General features: G+C 25.4%; 4 protein-coding genes across 6 annotated transcripts; 2 read left to right on the forward strand and 2 right to left on the reverse strand.

Moving 5' to 3' along the window:
• Nucleotides 1–4,422: 4,422 nt before the first annotated feature.
• On the forward strand, nt 4,423–8,066 carry LOC112602564 (tectonin beta-propeller repeat-containing protein). The gene is made up of 10 exons (XM_025350711.1): nt 4,423–4,870; nt 5,502–5,684; nt 5,780–5,932; nt 6,016–6,108; nt 6,204–6,384; nt 6,490–6,692; nt 6,758–6,883; nt 7,057–7,166; nt 7,244–7,444; nt 7,572–8,066. Exons 1-10 carry the CDS (start codon nt 4,643–4,645, stop codon nt 7,696–7,698), a joined length of 1,605 nt encoding a protein of 534 aa, XP_025206496.1. The 5' UTR covers nt 4,423–4,642; the 3' UTR covers nt 7,699–8,066.
• A 1,727-nt stretch (nt 8,067–9,793) lies between these two features.
• Nucleotides 9,794–11,418, reverse strand: LOC112602519 (interferon-inducible double-stranded RNA-dependent protein kinase activator A homolog B-like). The gene is made up of 4 exons (XM_025350626.1): nt 11,208–11,418; nt 10,774–11,149; nt 10,290–10,695; nt 9,794–9,969 (listed from the first exon to the last, which is right to left on the reverse strand). Exons 1-4 carry the CDS (start codon nt 11,392–11,394, stop codon nt 9,907–9,909), a joined length of 1,032 nt encoding a protein of 343 aa, XP_025206411.1. The 5' UTR covers nt 11,395–11,418; the 3' UTR covers nt 9,794–9,906.
• Nucleotides 11,349–17,662, reverse strand: LOC112602518 (spermatogenesis-associated protein 5-like protein 1). Of its 3 annotated transcripts, none has more exons than XM_025350623.1 (12): nt 16,923–17,662; nt 16,673–16,859; nt 16,418–16,614; nt 16,150–16,337; nt 15,870–16,087; nt 15,564–15,764; nt 15,359–15,468; nt 15,117–15,283; nt 14,947–15,037; nt 14,771–14,889; nt 13,606–13,635; nt 11,349–11,436 (listed from the first exon to the last, which is right to left on the reverse strand). In XM_025350623.1, the coding sequence occupies exons 1-12, from the start codon at nt 17,613–17,615 to the stop codon at nt 11,370–11,372; spliced, it is 2,268 nt and encodes a 755-aa protein (XP_025206408.1). In that variant the 5' UTR covers nt 17,616–17,662; the 3' UTR covers nt 11,349–11,369. The 3 variants fall into 3 exon arrangements, with proteins under 3 accessions (XP_025206408.1, XP_025206409.1, XP_025206410.1); XM_025350624.1 differs by lacking the exon at nt 11,349–11,436 and adding an exon at nt 11,819–12,016; XM_025350625.1 differs by lacking the exon at nt 11,349–11,436 and having other exon boundaries at nt 13,553–13,635.
• Nucleotides 17,663–18,083: 421 nt separating this feature from the next.
• LOC112602520 (mitochondrial cardiolipin hydrolase-like) lies at nt 18,084–19,536 on the forward strand (the record flags this gene model as incomplete). Its single annotated transcript, XM_025350627.1, has 2 exons — nt 18,084–18,118; nt 18,874–19,536. Coding segments are annotated over 2 exons (621 nt in total), but the record flags the coding sequence as incomplete, so codon positions are not given.
• Between the last annotated feature and the right edge of the window lie 429 nt (nt 19,537–19,965).

Here is a 19,965-nt window from a genome sequence, read left to right on the forward strand (position 1 = left end):
TTATGTTAATCTATCAATCTTAACTATTATACTTCTAAAATGTTTTATTATTTTTAATTACAGAATATGTATTATAATAAATCAATATATATTAACAAAACATCAATGAAAATGTTCATAATTTACAAATTATTTTAATAAAATAAATTATACATAAATATAGTTATTAGTAATTATATATAATTGCGAGAAAAGATTATTGTGAATATTATATTTTTAAGGTCTCTACAGAAGAAATAAAATGAAAACAAAACAAAACTTGTATTTTCAAAAACAATTAAAAGTCTTATTTGTATCAAGAAAAGTGAATTTTTGCTTAATATTCTATGTTTGGATCTAGCATGACTAAAACAGATTTTTCAGAGTGATTATATAAATGAATTATTTTTATGAAAAAATAAAAAAAAAAAACAGTTAATTATTGTAGTCATTAGTGGGAATTATTTCAATATGATTTCATTAAATATTTCTTAAAGTGTTAAATAATTTAAATTGTTCATTTAGATAATGAGCAATAAGGCAAATAATTCAATTGTAAATTGTAATAAATTCAAAATGTTTATTCATTAACCAAAAATCTCTGAACTCTATAAAACATTAATTTTATGAACCCTAAAACTTAACTTGTGTCATCAGCTTTTAAAGTAATTAACATGATTTTATTTTCAACTTCAGGATTTTTAATAGAAAATTACATATATGAGGTAATTGCTACTTTGAAGATTTGGTTTGTTCATTAAATGTGTTTATTATAATATTCATAATCATCTTTTCTTTTTTTTTTGACATGATATAACATTCAAAATGTGATGTCATTTTCATAATGTCTATTTATATATTAAATTTTCTAATTTTTTTTTTTTTTTTTTGATTTATGTATGATACATTTTTTATTTTAAATTTAAAACTTAAGTAATATTTTAATAATTATAAGGCTAAACTATATAAATAATTATTAAGATTTGTTTTTGACAAAAATCAGTTTAACTAATAACTATAACAGATAAAGTTTAAATGATAAATATCTATCTATTTTTTTTTCTATATTAAAATAAGGCGTTCTATGTCTATAGATAATGCCAAAATTAGTGACTATTTGACATGATAATTATAAATATAAATAAACTAAAAAGTAACAGGTTTGTATTTCATAAGGGATTTACCAAAAGCAATCTACAAAGCACATACAGACATACTAAATAGTAAATATTATCCTTAGAAATATAGGTTGACCATCTATGTATAGAATTTTTTTTTCGTAAGCAATTATTCATCATTGTCCATTGAGTTCAAATTCATTGTAGTGATGACCTACTAAATGACGCAAAGACATAATTATAAGGTGAGAATCCAGGATCCTCCCTATTGGCATTTGAAAAATACTACCATGTTTAATAATGTACTCATTGTTACATGATTAAAATAAATAAACACGTACGTTTTCTACATCATAAGGCTTATGGTTACCACTGTCGACATCACCACAGATAATATTTAATAAAATAGGGATCAAATTTTAATTGACGTTTGTTATTTTAGATTGTTTATCCAACTATTGCAAATATATTTTAAAAGCTAGTGCTTAACCAGGCATATTCAGAATAGTCATCCCCATTTTTCTTAAATGCAGACTACAATTAGAGGCGTATGTAAGGGGTTGGGTGTTCGACCTCTCCCCATTCAAAAATCTCAATTAGTTAATAAATATTATTTATTAAATAATAATAATAATAATCAGAAAATAAAAAGTATGTAGGTACTACAAAAACAACAAATGACTTTAATTAAACATGAGAAAAAAATATATTGTTAAATTTATAATGAAGAGTAAAGATGAATATTTTTTTTAGTAACATTATATTTTATTTTGTTTACTGAAATCTAGCGTACCGTGTCGACAAACGCAGACATATACCTAGAATCACTAACAAACAGACAAATAGGACGAAACAATAGTCCTGCAGAGACAGCCGAAATATATAATAAAATAAATGTTTATTATCCATTTCTTGACCATGTGCTAAGCGAACTAGCAGCCAGATTTTCCAACTATCACTACAAGATTAGGAACCTCCAGATCTTACTGCCAAAATGTATGATAAAGAAGAATGATATTAAAAATAAATTTACAGAAATCCATAAGACATAGGTATCCGCTAAATGAAAAACTTGAAAATCTGTTTAATGAGTATTAATAGTCATAAGTGACCAAGAAGTGGGGAGAAATATCTAATACATAAGTGATGACTTAAATGAGTTAAATGCAATTAAAACATTGGAAAAGTGTGATAAACTATTTTTTCCTCTCATTTGTATTCTTCTGAAAATTTTGGCCACTTTTCCTGTGTCTACTACGAGGGCGAAACATTCCTTTCTACATAAAAGCTCTTAAAGACGTATCTACGAAACATCATTAATCAAGAGCAGCTTACTGCAACTAGACTAGCTCTTCTAAATACTTTAACTTTATAGTGACGTAATTATTGTTCCTTTACAAATTATAAACAAATTAACACAACGTAGGCAACGATTAAATTTAATTAGGTATGTATAATATTTAATTTTTAAAAATAATATTAAAAGTATTTTATTAATATAGGTACTTATAATTGAATTTGTTTTTTTGTTGACGTCAGCCTATTATTAATAATAATTTAAAGTCGAAATCCCCTCCAATAATAATCTATATCTACGCCCCCTATATTATGCAGTTATTCGTATTCCGTGTTTTGGATATATGACGTAAAATATAGATATTTAATAAGAATAATAGATCCGTCATAATGAGTTGTACCTACAGTGATTTGAAAATTTTATGAACTAAGAAAATAATTTGTTTGAATCTTGGATCAGCTTCACTAAATTTTTTAAAAAACAATTCAATTAATAGATAAAAATATGTATAAATATATATATTATTAATACTTAATTTACAGTAAAAAAGTGATTTTTGTTTTGAAATCAGAAATTTGAATCGCCAATATTTGTGTTTTTTTAACATTCCTTACATGGTTTTTTTTTAAACAATCTTAAAAAATTTAATATATGGTCTTTAGTAAATTATTTAATATATGGTCTTTAGTACATTAAAAAATCAAAATTTTACTTAATCTTGGTGAAAATTCTGTGTATTTTAATACATTCGTATTTAAAAAAAAAACTATTATAACGGCAAAATACATAATATATAAAATGTAAAAAATATCGTACCACCTTTTAAAATTTACCACCAAAGATCAATTTTTCCCACTCCGAACTATTTCTTAAATACGATTTTATAAACTTTAATATGTGTATGTAATACTAATTACTATATGTCTATATGTATTGAGTAGCCAGTAGGAGGTGAGTAGGTATTTGTATAAAAATGTAGTTTGTATACTGATGGTTTTATTAATATTAAGAAAGGCCTGCTCTCAAATTCGTAATTTCTGTCAAAAAGTTTATTTTTTAACAAGGTACGAAATTTGTTTGATAGACTATAATAATATACCTATTATGCATTGCTTGCAGCCTCGATTAGTTGTTCTCCAGTCACCAACATCTCCGTGACAACTGCGAAATAAACTTCACATCGCAATCGCATCGTCATTATTAATTTGCCAATTGTCGCATACCTAATGCTCTAATATATTAAACATCAAACTGGTAGGCACCTTTTCATACCTTGTTTTTATAATATATCTAAGCGATCTCTAAAATATTCAAAGTTTCGTACTATACACATAGTCCTGGATCGGCTGAACATAAATAAAAAATCAATGCTCTAAAAACCAGCACCAATGCTTGTGAATTTCTTTAAACAAAAACGCATAATATAAATTAAATAAGAATATCAAGTGTGTATAAATATGTTATTTTGTAACTGCGAACCAAATTGAATTGTTCAATTAATATATTAGTTTAATCTAATATAGGTAAGTAATATTATTTATTAACTCAGGTATTGTATTACACACCTATTATATTATTATAACCTTATTTAATTTGTTTACACGAATGAAGCAATTGCTTTCAATAGTGTTGTAATATTTTACTAAAACAAATATTTTTTAAAGCACACTTTTAAATTTCGTAGGTAAGTACCTACTACACATAATTTTAAGGGCGGCATCTAAGTATACCTACAACGAATGCGAATACCAAACGTGTCTTTGTATAAAATATTGTCTATACCTATAGTTTCTATACCTACTAAAAAGAAATTTTCTATTTTCTATCCGAGTTTAAACGAAAATTACAGTTATAACTTCTGAAGGTTTTAAAAATTAAATTGTGTTAAACGCGATATGCGAATCCACCAATGAGAGGGAAACTTATATTATGTTCGACGCGCGCGTACTGCTCACGGGAGTGGTTAACTCGTGGTGGGTGCGAGTATATTGATTGTTTGTATAACCGTCAAGTCTCGTATCACAGAACAATAATAAGTGGCGCCGTGTCATTACGCAAAACTGCGAAAGTATGATCACAGAATAGAATGGATAATTAATAATATGATATTGCAAATGTATTTCGGTTTATATTGTTTATAACAATAACGATGCCTACCTAATGCATCGATCGATCGGCAGCTAATATAGTTAATAACCGTTCTGCCGGCTGTCGGTTTGCATGATTACATGTTCCGCAGCACGAGAAGATGAACAAAATGCAATGCGTGTTGGCTATTAATAACTATGGGAAGATTTTCTCGCTGTCTGCGTTCGATGATCAATGGAAACCGTTTCCCCATGCCGGCATAGACTTGAAACACATTTCTGCCATCGAGAATTACATGTGGTCCATCGGAGGCGACAACCAAACGTATCTGTTGGTGCACAACCTTGACAAAGCGATACGGATCAAGGAAGAAGTATATGAAAACGAGGTTAGTAAACGATAGCAATAAAACTAGCTATTGACCATAAATATAATACTCATATATGTAATATTATTAATAAGTAGTCAGTAGGTTAAGTATGTAATGGGGGGAGGGTGTATGTTCAAATGCCCCCCCAAAATTAAAGATAAAACTAATTAAATAATTCATATTTCATTTTAATGTTTCATGATATTTGATATTAATTTAGACATACATATTACATAGACCAAAATCCCCTCCGAAAATATTTCCTATCTATTACCCATCTATATTACCTACCTACGGGCTACGAGCGATTTATGATTGTTTTTATTATCCTATGAATCATGATCCGATTAATAAAATAATAATTATTTAATTAAATCTACTGTAAAAAAATAAGTTGTAATTTGTTAATTATTATGACTTTTAATTATACGTAAAATAAAATTTGGTTCAAACCACAAAAAAATCGCCCGGTAAATTATAATAAAATGTACATAAAATAAAGGGTTTATAGGAATTATCGATTATAATTTATAAATATGAGTACCTAATTGTCCTAATTTATATTTTATATTTATGAATTTATGATAAATGTTCATACCAGCCGCGCGTACCTATAAAATAGTTGTGTATCTCTTAATGTTGTTGATAGCGATGGATGCCCGGTGGAAGTTTTTCTAAAAGACTTTTGCCCACCGACAGATATTGTTGGTCGTCAGAAAACGGTAAAGAAGAAAAATTGAAAGAGAATATAAAGTTGCCCTCTTTCGTCTGGCAATGGGAACACGAATGGAAGTTGGAGACTACGTTCGAAGAAAACGATTTAGACGACGACGTGAGATATATAATTACAAGTTATAACAATAATTATTATATACGTACCTATAATAATATATTGTGTGAATTGTGTTTTTATTTACTGGTCGTCAGGGATGGACGTATGCAGTCGATTTTTGTGCAAAGTTCTATCCAGTCAAACGCTGGAATTCATGCGTTAGGAGGAGGAAATGGTATAGAAGTCGAATATACACAGGCACAAATTCTTGGTGTATAATTTCTCCTTTGCACAAAGATTTTACTCAGGTATTGTAATCGAACGAATTTATGTATCATGTATTGACGAATGAACGTGTGCGTATAATAATTATCATTTTACTATTGTACAGGAACCATTCATTTGTGTGAGCATTGGAGGGCATAAGATACCCGAAGCTGAACTTGGTGTCATCATGGTGTGGGCTGTAACAGCGCAAGGAAGGGTAAATAGACATTTATAAAATTTTTGATAGGTTCTTAAATTATACACAGACAAAAAAAACGTATAATTGTTGTTCTAAAAGATCTTAAATTACAGATTTTCTACCGTAAACACGTAAACAAAACATGGCCTGAAGGATATTTGTGGGTCTGTGTTCCGACAATAGAGAGCAGTGAATCTAGATACATCGATTGTGGTCCGTCAGGTTCTGTTTGGGTAGTTTTATGGAGTGGTCTCATATTAGTCAGAAAAGAAGTCAGTGCTAAAACACCACAAGGTCAGTATAATATACTTAATACCTTTACTTTTATAGATTGAAAATTAATTTATTAGTTTCTATTTAATTTTTCTTATTAAGAATGTTGTCTTTAATATTTTAAAGGTAAAAAATGGATTATTGTTGAATCTCCAGAAGCAGATTCAAAAATAACTCAATTATCAGTTGGATTTCAGTCGGTGTGGGCAATTACTAATGATTCTAGAGTATGGTATAGAAAAGGAATTGATCAAAACCTCAATGAAGGAACTTGTTGGGTGAAATTAAACACATTTATGTTTTCCGTCTCTGTAACCCCAAACGACCAAGTAAATTCTGTAAATTATTTCAAAGTTTCATAAATAAATAATAATTTTTATTTTGATATTAACAGGTATTTTCAGTGGGTTTAGATAGGCATTTATATTTTAGGAGTGAGATATCTAAAAATTATCCTACTGGGAAAAAGTGGATTCATATACAGGCATCTATTGAAATCGAACAACCTAAAGAACAAGAGGTATTATTTTAATTTAGACCTAACCTACCATTTCATCCTAATTTTAATTAAATTTTATTGTTGTAAATAGGAAATATATCAGAATTTTACACAAACGTTACATTTTAGATATATTATACTTAACCAACCATCTAAAAAGTTATTCATAATACAATTGTATTTATTTTTTCAAGACAAAACTGGAAGGGATAGAATCATGGATATCATCATCATTTACTGAGCCTTCACATTCTGCTCCAACATGTCTGATCGGAAATGATTCAAAAAATAATTTAAACTTGAAGTATACCTTGGCCAAGCTTATTATTACTTATTAGTTGTCAATAGTAAAAATTTTAAATTTTAGTTGTTTGTTTTCAGTGCTAAAGAAATTAATCCTTCTCGACGCAGAGTATCTGCTTGGAGTCCTAAACTTAGCATTGGTTCATTAATTGGTATGGAAGCTAAGCCCGATTCATTTATGAAAATTCAAAGTAACATTTCAATTCAAAAACCAAAAACATTTTGGAGTTCTATAGTGGGAGGTTCAATTGAACCTGATGTTTGTTTTATATCACAATGGTAATTATATTTATTTAGTACTTCACACAATGTTTTATTCAATATAAAATCAAATATGTACTTATCAACCATTCATTTTGAATTATTTGGTATAGGATTTAATTAAATTAAATATTATATTTTATAGGTTTAATTCTCCAAAAGATAGAGAAAGTATTTTTAAAAGTAAATGGAGACAAGAAATATTGGACAAATTAATTGAATTAAGATTAAAAGAAAAGGAATTTCAACAAATCACCTCTTTTACTTTATGATCATGTTCATACAAGTAACTTAATACAATTTTTCATACATAAATTATAAACATTTTTTAAATGAAGTATTTATGAATCAAATCAATTTAGATTTATAATAAAATCATAATGTTCTTAATCTATCAACTAATACGTATACTTGGAGGTTAGAAGTTATTTATAACTGTTTATAAAACAACAATCATTTCATGGTTTCAACCTTCAAATGAAGACCTAAGAAAAAAATAATGACTATATTCGCTTGACAGGATTTTGAAATATGCCCAATATTGAATCCTGTGTGGCTGTGTACAAATAATACTGCCAGAAAAATTATTCTACATTGGTTGAAAAATAAATATTAACTTTATATTTTTATTTTATGGGTTTTTTTTTTTTAATAATTTGTGTAAAATTTGTATAAATAAAAATACCAATAATTCAACTTAGTGTTATTTATGATTAATATTTTAATCTAACGACGACATCAATTATTATACCTACTAATCTTACATTAAATGCTTGATAATCTACAAAAATAGTACTCTAACAATCTAACATAAATTCTAATTAGTTTATGATTAACAATCTTGCTTTTAATTATTAGAATATTAGAACACCATACCTTTAATATGGTGTAATTTCCTAGTCCTTAGAAGCATTTAGAATGGAAAATTTGTATTTAACAGAACCAATTTTGTATTTTTACCTTTAATATTAGAGTGAGTTTATCAATTATTAAACATACATTTAAGAATATTATCCTTGGCATCTGGTAAGTTTATATTGATATTTAAATTTTTAAGCATGTATAACATGCAACATTTTAAAAACCTCATTTCAAAATTTAAATATTAATATAAACTTACCACATGCCAAGTATATTTTTACTTCTAAAATTAATGAGTCAATTGACTCCAATATTAAAACTAAATACTAATAATACAAAAATAATTCTACTGAACACAAATTTGCTATTAAATGTTTTTAAGATAAAAACAACATATGTAGGTATGATGTCTGAAATCCTCATAAGTTAAATAATATTACTAAAATATTAAGATTATTGATAACAGTTGTTAATGTTTATTAATAATTCTCTTTAGATGAAAAACTATTAATACACTTACAAAAGGAATTATAAACGTATTAATGGATTTGTAAAAATATTGATTGCTTATTACCTCCATTTAAGATAAAAATGGATTTCTATGATGTATATGTAAGTGATTTAATATTTTACTCGCAGACTGATGTTCAATTAAATTTTAGTACATTTCAATAAAATTTAGTCAAGTGAACAATAAATAATTAGGCACATTTTTTTTATTTGTGCCATTTTACTCGAGTGCATAAACACTTACTTAAAATAGCAATTAGTTATTTTTTCTATAAGCAATAAAAAGATTAGATAATACTTGTTTTGTTCATATAATATTATTTGATTATTCCATAGCATATTTTTAGATACTGATGATTTTTTTATTTGTTTTATGATGAAATTGAAATAATCTATACCTGACAATGTTAGATTTATAGCATAACATACTACTTGAATATAGTATATTATAATTATACTATATTGACATTTAATTAATATATTGCTTATTCGAGACAAATACAAGGATTCATAAAATTGCAAAATTATTTTTCTCCTAGCTAAATAAATACAAAAATCTAAAAACTCATCACTTTACACCAATCATTAAATACAAATAAAATTTGTAGTTTTTTGTAATAAAAAATTATATCAATATAATAATTTCTAATGTTAAAAAAGTATGAGATATAAGCCTTTGACTCTGGCATAACTTTGAAAGTAGATGGAAGAATATTTTACACAACACTGAAACCACACAGAGTAAAATTTAGTTTTAACGTCAAGTATTGAATAAAATTATTGTTTTAATAAAGAAAATAGTTTGAATTACAATTTTAGTTAAATATATGGATTGAGATACTAAAAAAAGTCACTCATCTCATTTATGCTGTCTTCAGGAGAATAATATCTATAATTTATTGTATACAGTATCTACATTATCTAAAAATATAAAAAAAATTACCTGAATTGTTTTTCAACATTTTTAATGGTTACAATCTACTGTACGTAGTATTTTTTAATTTCTTGAGAAATTTTTCAAATATGTTATTCTGATGTGTTTTCTATCAAGATTTAATACTGTAACATTTAAATTGTATATTATCTAAATTTATTAAATTGTATGACTGTTAACTACTGTTTAAAACAACACAGACTGTCGAATTGGTTGTACTTTTCACTGTAGTTGACCGCTGTAATTGTAGATAACAATATTATTAATAATAATGGTAATTATAATAGATAGCATAATACATAGTAATGTGTAGTAAATAGCATGATACAAGTACCAAAAAACAATTTATCCTAGGTAACCAAATCCTAAACTATATCATTTATTTATAAAAGATAATAATTAAATTGAGAAAATTATTCAACAGTACAATATCACAATATATCATATTATATTATGCTAAATTGATTCATTTACATTATGAATAATATTTTATAAGGTTAATTAAGCAACTTGTACCAAATTTAATGCACTATTATTTAATATACATTTAAAAAATACCAATGATCTATAAGCAGCATCCTGTTGAGCTTCTTCATAGCTGATAGTGGATTCACCGTGAAAAGCCACAGTAATGGGAGTAGATACTTGAAGAGAAGTTTGATATTTACCAGTACTTGAGAGTTCTTCAAAATCAATAAATGATACTTTGAGTCCTTGTTCAGCAGTAAAACTATTTAAAATTAATTTGCTATCACATGAATACAGTTGTTCATCGTCCATTTTTTTTAGGTCATTATAGCATGGACCATTAGTTAATGGTAAATGTCTATGAATTTCAGGTAATCTATAAAATTGAGAAGTGGATTTTGAATTTTTCAAACCACTTAGATTACTGGACTGTTGACGAACAAAGTCATCAACATTTTCAGCTGCTTTAGAGTTTAGACTGAGATCTGCCTGAATGCTAATGACAAGAAATAAAATATAAAATAAAAACTAATATGGAATACAACTCAACAATGTGTATTGTATACTTAATTACCTTTTTAACATCAAATAAAGATTATTGGCAGCAAGTCGTTTAGCAATTTTTTTAGATTTTCCGATACCAGTTTCCTTGTACTCAGAGACATTACATGAAACAGTAAATAAACGCTGATGAGGAAGACCATCTTCACATTCTGTTATGTAAACCGGAGGAGGAAGATGAAGAGATGTGCAAAGTTCCTGAAGCATACCAATTGGATTACGTTCATCATTGTCACCAAAATTCATTGTTTCAAAAGTATTATTCAAGTTTGAGGTAAAATTAATTTGTGATTCAAATAAAGGATCGGAACACAATTCAGGAAATTCTTTATGAATAATTCGTAATAAAGCCTTAGCTGCATGTTGTTTAGCTTCTTTTTTTGATTTTCCTAGAACAATACATTAATACATGAAAATAAATTAAAACCTCATCATTATTATATTAACCTTGGCCATAAGCCACAAATCGTCCATCTGTGACGCGATACTGAAATGATGGTGCGCTAACAGCTCCTTCAATTTGTAGTAATTCATACTGAACAGTGCGTACTCCTTGTTTATTTAGTATGTCTTGTAATAATGTAACTGATGTTTTATCAGTATCAAATTTCACATTGTTTGTAGAATAGTCCATTTAAGTAATATTAATATTTTTATAAGTAGGTAGGTACTATTTCTGTAAATAAGGACTAAATTAATGTTAGGTTTATAACATTAAAAAAATGACGCCCCAAATGGATTTTATTTATTTTAGTTTTGTTGTTATTGAAATATATAAGTTTTTAAAGTACCGCATATAATTTAATTTAATGTTAATCAAATAAATAAAAGTAATACTCATAAACACAAGTAGCGCATCTACAGCTAAGAATGAAAAATTAATATTTGTTTTTACTTTTGTTTAAATGTTGACAAAATATTAAAATAATTCAAATTATGATTAATTGTGTATTTACTATTTTATCAATAAAAACATTAAAAACTATAAAGTTTTTTAAATTGTAATCAATAAACATTAGACATGCACATTCATTTATTTTTGTATTTCATTATTATCACTAATAATACATTATCACTGTTATCATTAAACTTTTTATCGTGTCTATACTCTATATAGAGTAATATTCTATCATCTATATTCTATATCAATGATTGCTTTGAGAACTATAGTAGAGTTACAGTATCCTGATGATCCTGAATTCTTGAGTATAACTTATATGCTGACAATCTGAACTCAGAATGTTTTAGTTCGAACTCTAGAGAATAGACAATTTACGAGTTGATAATAGAACATAAAAGTCTTTGCTTTTGTAATTAAAATTGAAAATCGGTTATGTATATTTTTAATGTCAATAATTTTCAAATTTTCGTAATTTTGACAAAATAAATGAATAAATAAAAATTTTAACTTTAAATGATTATGAAATTAAGTTGTACTTTATAATCTTGTGTATTTTTTGATATACAATATACTGGTATCATGTATTGTTACCTATGTAAAATGTTAAAGCTTTTTGATTGAACGTGAAATGTTTTATCAATATTTTTTCAAAACTAAAAATTAGAAATATTTTCAAATGTCTATAATTAGGTTAAATATTTTTAAAAAAACATTGTTTATGGGAAATAATAGTTCAAGTATAAGTGGAATATTTCCAACAGAAATGTCTATATTAAATATAAGGTACCTATAACAATTACATATTTGAATTGATATATCAAAATCAAAAATAAATTTGTCATTATTCTGCATTTTATTGAATACTATCTATCCAATTTTATCAATATTTGAACTTCAAATGTTCATAAAAATAAAATTTTACATTTGTGCATAAGTTCTAAAGATATTTAAATTTTTTAACTATTTTTAAGTATCTAGTATTTGTCATATTACATAACAAATAAAAAAGTAGGTTTACTATTACAAGCTACAGTATCACAATATACAGTTTTAGAATTTTGTCTATTTTTGACAATAGGTAAATTTTATAAAAATAATGTTAGCATCAAAACAGAAGTAAAATAGCCTATAGCTACCTTAATTTAAGTTTAGATTATTAAATTATGATTAAAATTTGTACATAAAATGTATTTTATCTTATAATAAATCTTATTATTCATTTAACACTTTCACATGATAAATATAATATATAATTATACACCAGTTATGCCTAGTTAAAATTATATATTTTTAACTAGTACATAACTAAATCACATTTTGTACTTGAAAAGAAGTTATATCCTATAAATCCTAAAAAAAAAATGCAAAATCCTATACTATCCTATTCTTAATTATGATAAATACTAAATTGTAATAAGCATTCATTAAATTATATTTAAATAAAAATAAAACTTATGTTTAAATAGTATCAATAAACAGTATTTTAATATAATTTATGCTACTATTTCATAAATTTAGATTTTAGTTAAGAATAAGCATTCAATGTAAATCAGAATTAATGAATTATATCCAAAATCTTAAAAAAGTTTTTTGATTCATCTACCTAAATGTACTTTATTATCCATTTATTATGTCATTTGCACTAGTATAGTAAAGTTAGTCTCTGTATATTATACAATACTTTGAATCATATCCTGTCAGAAAAGCTATTTTTTTTTCTAATATAAAAATTATTCATAAATACATATTTAGCTAATGTTAGAATATTGTACACTATGTAGTCACCTACAAATATTTGTTAAAAAATGTCAAGATTAGATGGTATATACTTTTTACAAATTAAGAGATATAGTATATTTAAAAAAAAAAAAAAAATTTATACTCAAGTATTGTAATTATTTACATAACAAGTAGATCAAATTCTTTATAAAATAAAATATTTACTTTTTTTGTTGAGAGGAAAAGTTGCTATACCTGTAAACAAAAATACAAACATGAGAGATCATGAAAAATTTGATTGTGATAATACAATAAAATTAATATTTTAAGGGTATTAGATAACCATTTTAAAAGAATTCAATACAGATAATTTTCTAAGTGAATGGTAAATGTAAAATAATTATTAGCGCGTAAAAGAAATAACAGAACACTCTTATACATACATGTCAATAACATGCTTCAAAAAAAACAATTAATATTATTGTGTAGTTTTTTTTTTTTTTTTGTAATAAGTATTAATATCTTTCCAATTGTAAGTAACTAATAACTATTAAATAACTATTTTTTTAATACTATTTTGAAAAATATACTTTGATTTATTATAAAATTCACTATCAATTTTTTTTATACTTTTAATTTCAAAATTAAATTTAAGTATAATTCTCCAAAATTTTAAGGTTTTTTTTGAGTTTAATTTTAAAAAAAGTAGAAGAGTAAATTTTAACTTCATGGCGAATTTGAAAATGTTTTCAGAAGTATAATTTGTTTACTAAGATAGTTGTTATAATTGGCATAAAATGGATTTATTTTGGTAGATAACAGACAGAATATAATATTTTATGTAAATATACTATTTCATAATATACATTTAATAGTTTGTTATTATAATAATCACTAATCATAAAATTCTTAAAACCATATCAAAATTTAAAATTTAATATCGTAAGTATCATTTTATTCTTTTGTTCTACAAATTATAAAAACTAAAGGTAATTTAACACATTGACTACCATAATATGATAGTCATATACTCATATGGCAGTCAACATGTTAATATTATTCTATATATGTATGGTAACTGTTGCTAATTTATAACAATTATCTTATTTATTTTTAAAAACTAATAGCTAACCTTATTCAAAAAATAATTATATATTTGCCTATCTTAAGCTGCAACTAAACTAAAAATACATTTTTATCATATAAAGTTATTAATTTTCCTTTATAAATGGTAAAATATTCATGTTAGCAAAATTTCAACGATATATTATGTTCTTGATACATGTATCCTAACCTGGATAAAGCTTAAATAATAATTATAATAATAATAATTTAACCTATTAAATTGATCATGTTATAAATTATAAATTTATAATACAACTATACTTGCCACAAAATTTGCTCTTCAGATAATGATGGTTTAACATTAGCTAACGCATCCTCAAAATGTTGTTTTTTAACTGTTGTAAATGTTTTAAGACCATCTTTAGTTAAACAAGAGAGACCAGCCTAAAAAACAAACAAAATATTATTTGTATAATTTTTAAGTAATATTTCAATATTTACTTCTTTCACGACACTTGCAAGATCGGCTGCTGAAAACCTATCAGTCATCAAGGCGACTTCATTTAAAATTGACGAATCAGAAAGAGGCATACTAAAATTAACATTTAAGGTTAAGTTGGTGAAGAAGGTACATCAAAATTTAAAAAATTTTTGCTAGTAAAACCGTATACCTTTGTTCAGGATTATTAACAATAGTATGAAGTATGTTCAAACGTTCTTCGATTGTTTGTGGAGGATGCACATAGATTTGACGATCAAATCTTCCAGGTCTTAATAAAGCAGTATCTATATTATCTGGACGATTAGTAGCTGCCACAATTACAACTCCTTGTCCATGCTATCAATATTTAATAAGATAATTTAAATAATTGTACGTATGTTTATAATGTTAATTATTTCAAATATAATATACTTCTGTATCATTTGTGATACCATCCATTTCAACCAAAAATGTTGATAAAACTCGGTCATCAAATCCAGATGATCCTTTTTTTTCTTTGGAACGACAACTGACTAATGAGTCTAATAAAATTAAAATCAAAGATTTTAATTTTCAAGATTAAGAACAAAAAAAGATTAGCAAAACATTTTATATACATCAATAGTCTGCTTATTACCTATCTCATCTATAAACAAAATAGCTGGAACATTTGCTCTAGCTCTTTGAAATAATTGTGAAATATTTGCTTCTGTTACACCTAAATAAGGAGAATATAATTCGGCAGCCATGGCTGTAAGAACATTTAAATTAGCTGATGAAGCTATTGAACGTATAAGGCTTGTTTTACCACATCCAGGAGGACCATAAAGTAAAACACCTAAATAATAAACAACACAAAACCATTACCAATTATAAGTGAAATGAAAAATATTGAAGTGCACAATATGCATATTATGCTAAATCTGTAGACTGTAATCCTTACCTTTAGGAGGTGGAACTGCGAAATACTTAAAAGCCTTTGGATGAATGAGAGGCCATTTAATACAAACATCTAGCATTAGTTTCACATTTGTTAAGCCACCTAAAGTTGTAGTTGAACAAGATTCTGACTTAGTAATGACTTGACCAATTCCTGATTTTAAAGACGAAGCTGGGTATTTAGCAATAAGTGAAATAGTACCACACAATATACCCATTTCTCTGAAATTTATAAATATATACATTTTTAATTCAAAATTATTTTTAACAAGAAATTGACATACAATTCAGAAATTAAATGAGATTCATTAAGAATTTCTTTGAAAATTAATTCTAGATCAGCTGCAGTGTATCCTGGTGTTAATTTAGCTAAATATGACACAATATTAGATTTAATATTTATATTCAAAATTCCACAAAAGCCTTGTATTAATTTAATTCGTTCTTTTTCTGATGGAACACCAATATAAATCTAAAAAATAAAGAGTTATGAAAATAATTAAAACAATTGTAACTTCAATTGCATAGTGACCTATTAAAAAAGGTACTTACTTCATATGAAAATCTTGACCCTTGTTTAAAAGATGTATCAATTAAATGCGGCATGCTAGTAGTTGCAATGACTATAAGTCGACAGCAATTATTGAAAAATGTTAAGCAATCTTGTATCTGAGCACAAATTCGTTTAGCATTAGAACTTTTACCATTAAGTATACCTTCAGCCTTTTCCATCATTATTATACAAACAACTGTAAAATATCAATTTAATAAATTTGAAAATGTATTTACATTAAAACTATTATTCACTTTTGTTATCTTGCTCTAATAATAACTGTACTCTTTTAAATAAAGCACGAATAACTGACTCTGTAGAACCTGGATCAGCACTTATCAAGTCTGTAGACATTATGTCAAGAAGTATGCACTTTAGTGATGCAGCAACATGAGTAACTAACCTTGTTTTTCCACTACCAGATGGACCGATTAATAATATCTAAAAAATGAAAAATAATTAATTATGTTTAATAAATATGTTAATCTTCAATAATATATATACCATATTACATAAAGGACTACAGCCATTTCTTGCAGCTTTAATGATGCTTTTTAGAAATTTTACTTGAGACTCCAAGCCAAATAAAGGTACCACTTCTAATCCAATTTCTGCTTGATAAAATTGTATGGCAGACATAGTTTTAATAATCATTATGGTAGTATCTGGATTAATACGTGCAGCATTGTTTTTGCAATCAGTCTTGTGTACAAGTATGAAATCAATATTAAAGTTTTGTTTTAACTTAAGTCTTTTTAAATTCACTACACAATCGTTATGTACTACAAATAATCGTAGTAAATGTCTAATGGCATCGGCCAACTTGAAAAGATTTTTGGACCAAATATTTTGATGTTTCACATCTTTAAATACAACACTGACTACCATACGTTTAGAGTTGGAAACACAAATTGGTTCTATGTGCTCTTTGTTAATAGGTATTTCTAGCTTCACTGTCAATGGATTAATTAGTTTGTGAGGTGCATGCTTAATAACACTTGGATCACAACTAGCAAATAAGTTTGTACAGATCAGTCGAGGAATTATTTTACACAATATTTTAGCATTGTCTGATATTTTTAATAAGACGTACTGATTGAACTGACTATTGTCTAATATAGTATCAGATGCATACAATTTTTGAATCATAGTTGTACCTTTGGAATCAGGTATGTTGGATAAAAATATTGAGTCCATAATTATAATTAATAATAATGATAAAAAAAAAATAGAAGAATCACAAAGAAAATTTAAGTTACATTTTAAATAACTCGAACATTAGATCACTATAAAATAAAAATAACATTTTCGATTTTCGAATGCTTTAAACAGTTTAAACTAAACAAACAGATACAGGTACACATTATTATTGCCTAATATCATTTCTTACAGAAAAATAAAAGACATTAGAAACTGACAAACAAAATCTAAAAAGATTAAAGTACCTATTTTTTCTATTACGAGTTACGACTAAACGATTTTACCATAGGTTTTACCCACGTGTGCTGATAAGCTGTTATCAATATTATTGTTATTTAAAATCTAATTTGAATTCAATTTAATATTTGTTCAATTGGTATTTTCTTCTGATTTTTAAAATGTGTTGATTGAAAAATTTTAAATTATAATGTTTCATTATTTTAAACTTTATTATTGTATATAGACTTAATTAGAAAAAAGCCTATATTATTATTGGTAAGGTACTATTTTTAATTTTTTACCTAGAAAGTAAGTAAATATAATCTTTAAAATAAAATATGGTTATCATTTACTATATAGTAAATTATTTACAGTTATTCATTATGAGTATTGAGTATGAATTTTATTTAATTTATAAGTTTTTTGAGTTTATTAAAAATAAAATAATTATACTTCTTTAATTATTTTTAAAAAATGTGCAGTTCTTATTAATTTAATGTTAAAGATTTTTGTCAGTACATAATGGTTTACTATTGTGAACCACTACTTAGTTTACAAAATTTGTTTAGTATAATTTATAATAATTTAAAATAGTATGAGTCGCTGTAGACAGTTCATAACTCAATTATCATATTGACTGGGATATGATTTTTAAAATTGAGAGTTTTTAAGATTACTTAGATATAGTGATATTTAATCTATCAAATGATAAATTTATCAATCCAAGACAATTTTTACTAGAACAAATCTATTATATCATCACAATAATTTTCAAAGACAATATTTATTAAATGTAAATAATAAATAATAGTCAATAATAGTCACATACATACATTTAATGAATATTTAACTAAAATTAAAATAAACAATTTTAAATGAAAATAGATGTTCTCTTGACATTTCAAGTATGAAGACATTTTATTAAGTTAAAATTTCTTATAGGTACTCCATACTTTGGAGTTTGTATTATTGAATTAAAATTTAATTTTATATAATATAATAAATTTATAATAAAAATATAAAATTTTTCTTACAGAAGTTTGACCATGATACATCGCTTAGGAAGTATTATATTGGCTTGCAGTAGTGCATCATTTTCAACTTTTTTGTACAATTATTTCTACCGAGAAGAAACAGAGGTGTTATTTTTCTACGGATTCATGGAAATTTGCAATTTTCACCGAAACATAGCAGCTATAACACCTGTTGTTCAAAATAATGAGTGTTTTAAGTGCAAACTAAACATATTGATTGGATATCTTAATAGAGCAAAAAATACTTTGGATATCTGTTTATATACATTAAGTCATGAATTATTAACAAATGCAATTCTTGATGCTTATAAACGTGGAGTTAATGTCAGGTTAATTGTAGATTATGATAATTTTATGACTACATGGAAAATAAGTAATGTGGGTATCTCAAAAAGAGTTAATAAACATGATAAGTATTTAATGCATCACAAGTTTGTTATTATTGATAACAAAAAAGTGATCTTAGGGTCTTTGAATTGGACTATGTCACCTCGAACAAATTGGGAAAATGTATTCATTACAAATAATTGTGAATTGGTTAATCCTTTTAGACAAGAATTTCTAAGGTTATGGGAACAATTTACTTAGTTTTAAAACCATTGTCCATTTGTTATGAATTTTTATACATAATATTATGTAAAATTTTCTCTAATAAACATTCCTAATATGAGACTATATTTTAATTTTTAATCACTAGTATTCAATATGTTCATCAATTACCATTATTTTAATGTTTTTGTATTTTTTTGGCTTTCTATATAAAACCTAATCCCTTTACCTCTATCATGATAATAATTAATTGGTTACCATTGTATTATATTATACATATATACTTGTCACTTGCTCAAAATTATTCAATAATGATCAATAGATAAAAACAACTATAAAGTTTCTAATTAGGAACTTTTTTTTCATCATAAATTTACTAACATGTCTAAGCTGTAGTTAATAGCAAAAAAATAAATTCAAATAAACAATTGATAATAAGTTGTAGGGGAAAATTAAGGTTATGTTATTTAAAGAAATTCAAGAATAGCGAATGATATCGATGATTATAGATAACTAATACAAGCAGTGTTCGGAGTAAAAACTAA

This window comes from Melanaphis sacchari, unplaced genomic scaffold (genome assembly GCF_002803265.2).
Source record: "Melanaphis sacchari strain LSU unplaced genomic scaffold, SCAv2.0 Contig8_pilon_pilon, whole genome shotgun sequence".
Taxonomy (NCBI): domain Eukaryota; kingdom Metazoa; phylum Arthropoda; class Insecta; order Hemiptera; family Aphididae; genus Melanaphis; species Melanaphis sacchari.

Coding starts and splice junctions, on each gene's coding strand:
- LOC112602564 (XM_025350711.1), top strand. CDS start 4,643: ATGAACAAAATGCAATGCGTGTTGGCTATTAATAACTATGGGAAGATT. Junction 4,871..5,501: donor AAGAAGTATATGAAAACGAG/GTTAGTAAACGA, acceptor TGTTGTTGATAG/CGATGGATGCCCGGTGGAAG. Junction 6,693..6,757: donor CTGTAACCCCAAACGACCAA/GTAAATTCTGTA, acceptor TGATATTAACAG/GTATTTTCAGTGGGTTTAGA.
- LOC112602519 (XM_025350626.1), bottom strand. CDS start 11,394: ATGGACTATTCTACAAACAATGTGAAATTTGATACTGATAAAACATCA. Junction 11,150..11,207: donor ATTTGTGGCTTATGGCCAAG/GTTAATATAATA, acceptor GTATTGTTCTAG/GAAAATCAAAAAAAGAAGCT. Junction 9,970..10,289: donor ATGCTGCTTATAGATCATTG/GTATTTTTTAAA, acceptor CTACAATTACAG/CGGTCAACTACAGTGAAAAG.
- LOC112602518 (XM_025350623.1), bottom strand. CDS start 17,615: ATGGACTCAATATTTTTATCCAACATACCTGATTCCAAAGGTACAACT. Junction 16,860..16,922: donor GTAGTCCTTTATGTAATATG/GTATATATATTA, acceptor TTCATTTTTTAG/ATATTATTAATCGGTCCATC. Junction 15,038..15,116: donor GTTAATAATCCTGAACAAAG/GTATACGGTTTT, acceptor TGTTAATTTTAG/TATGCCTCTTTCTGATTCGT.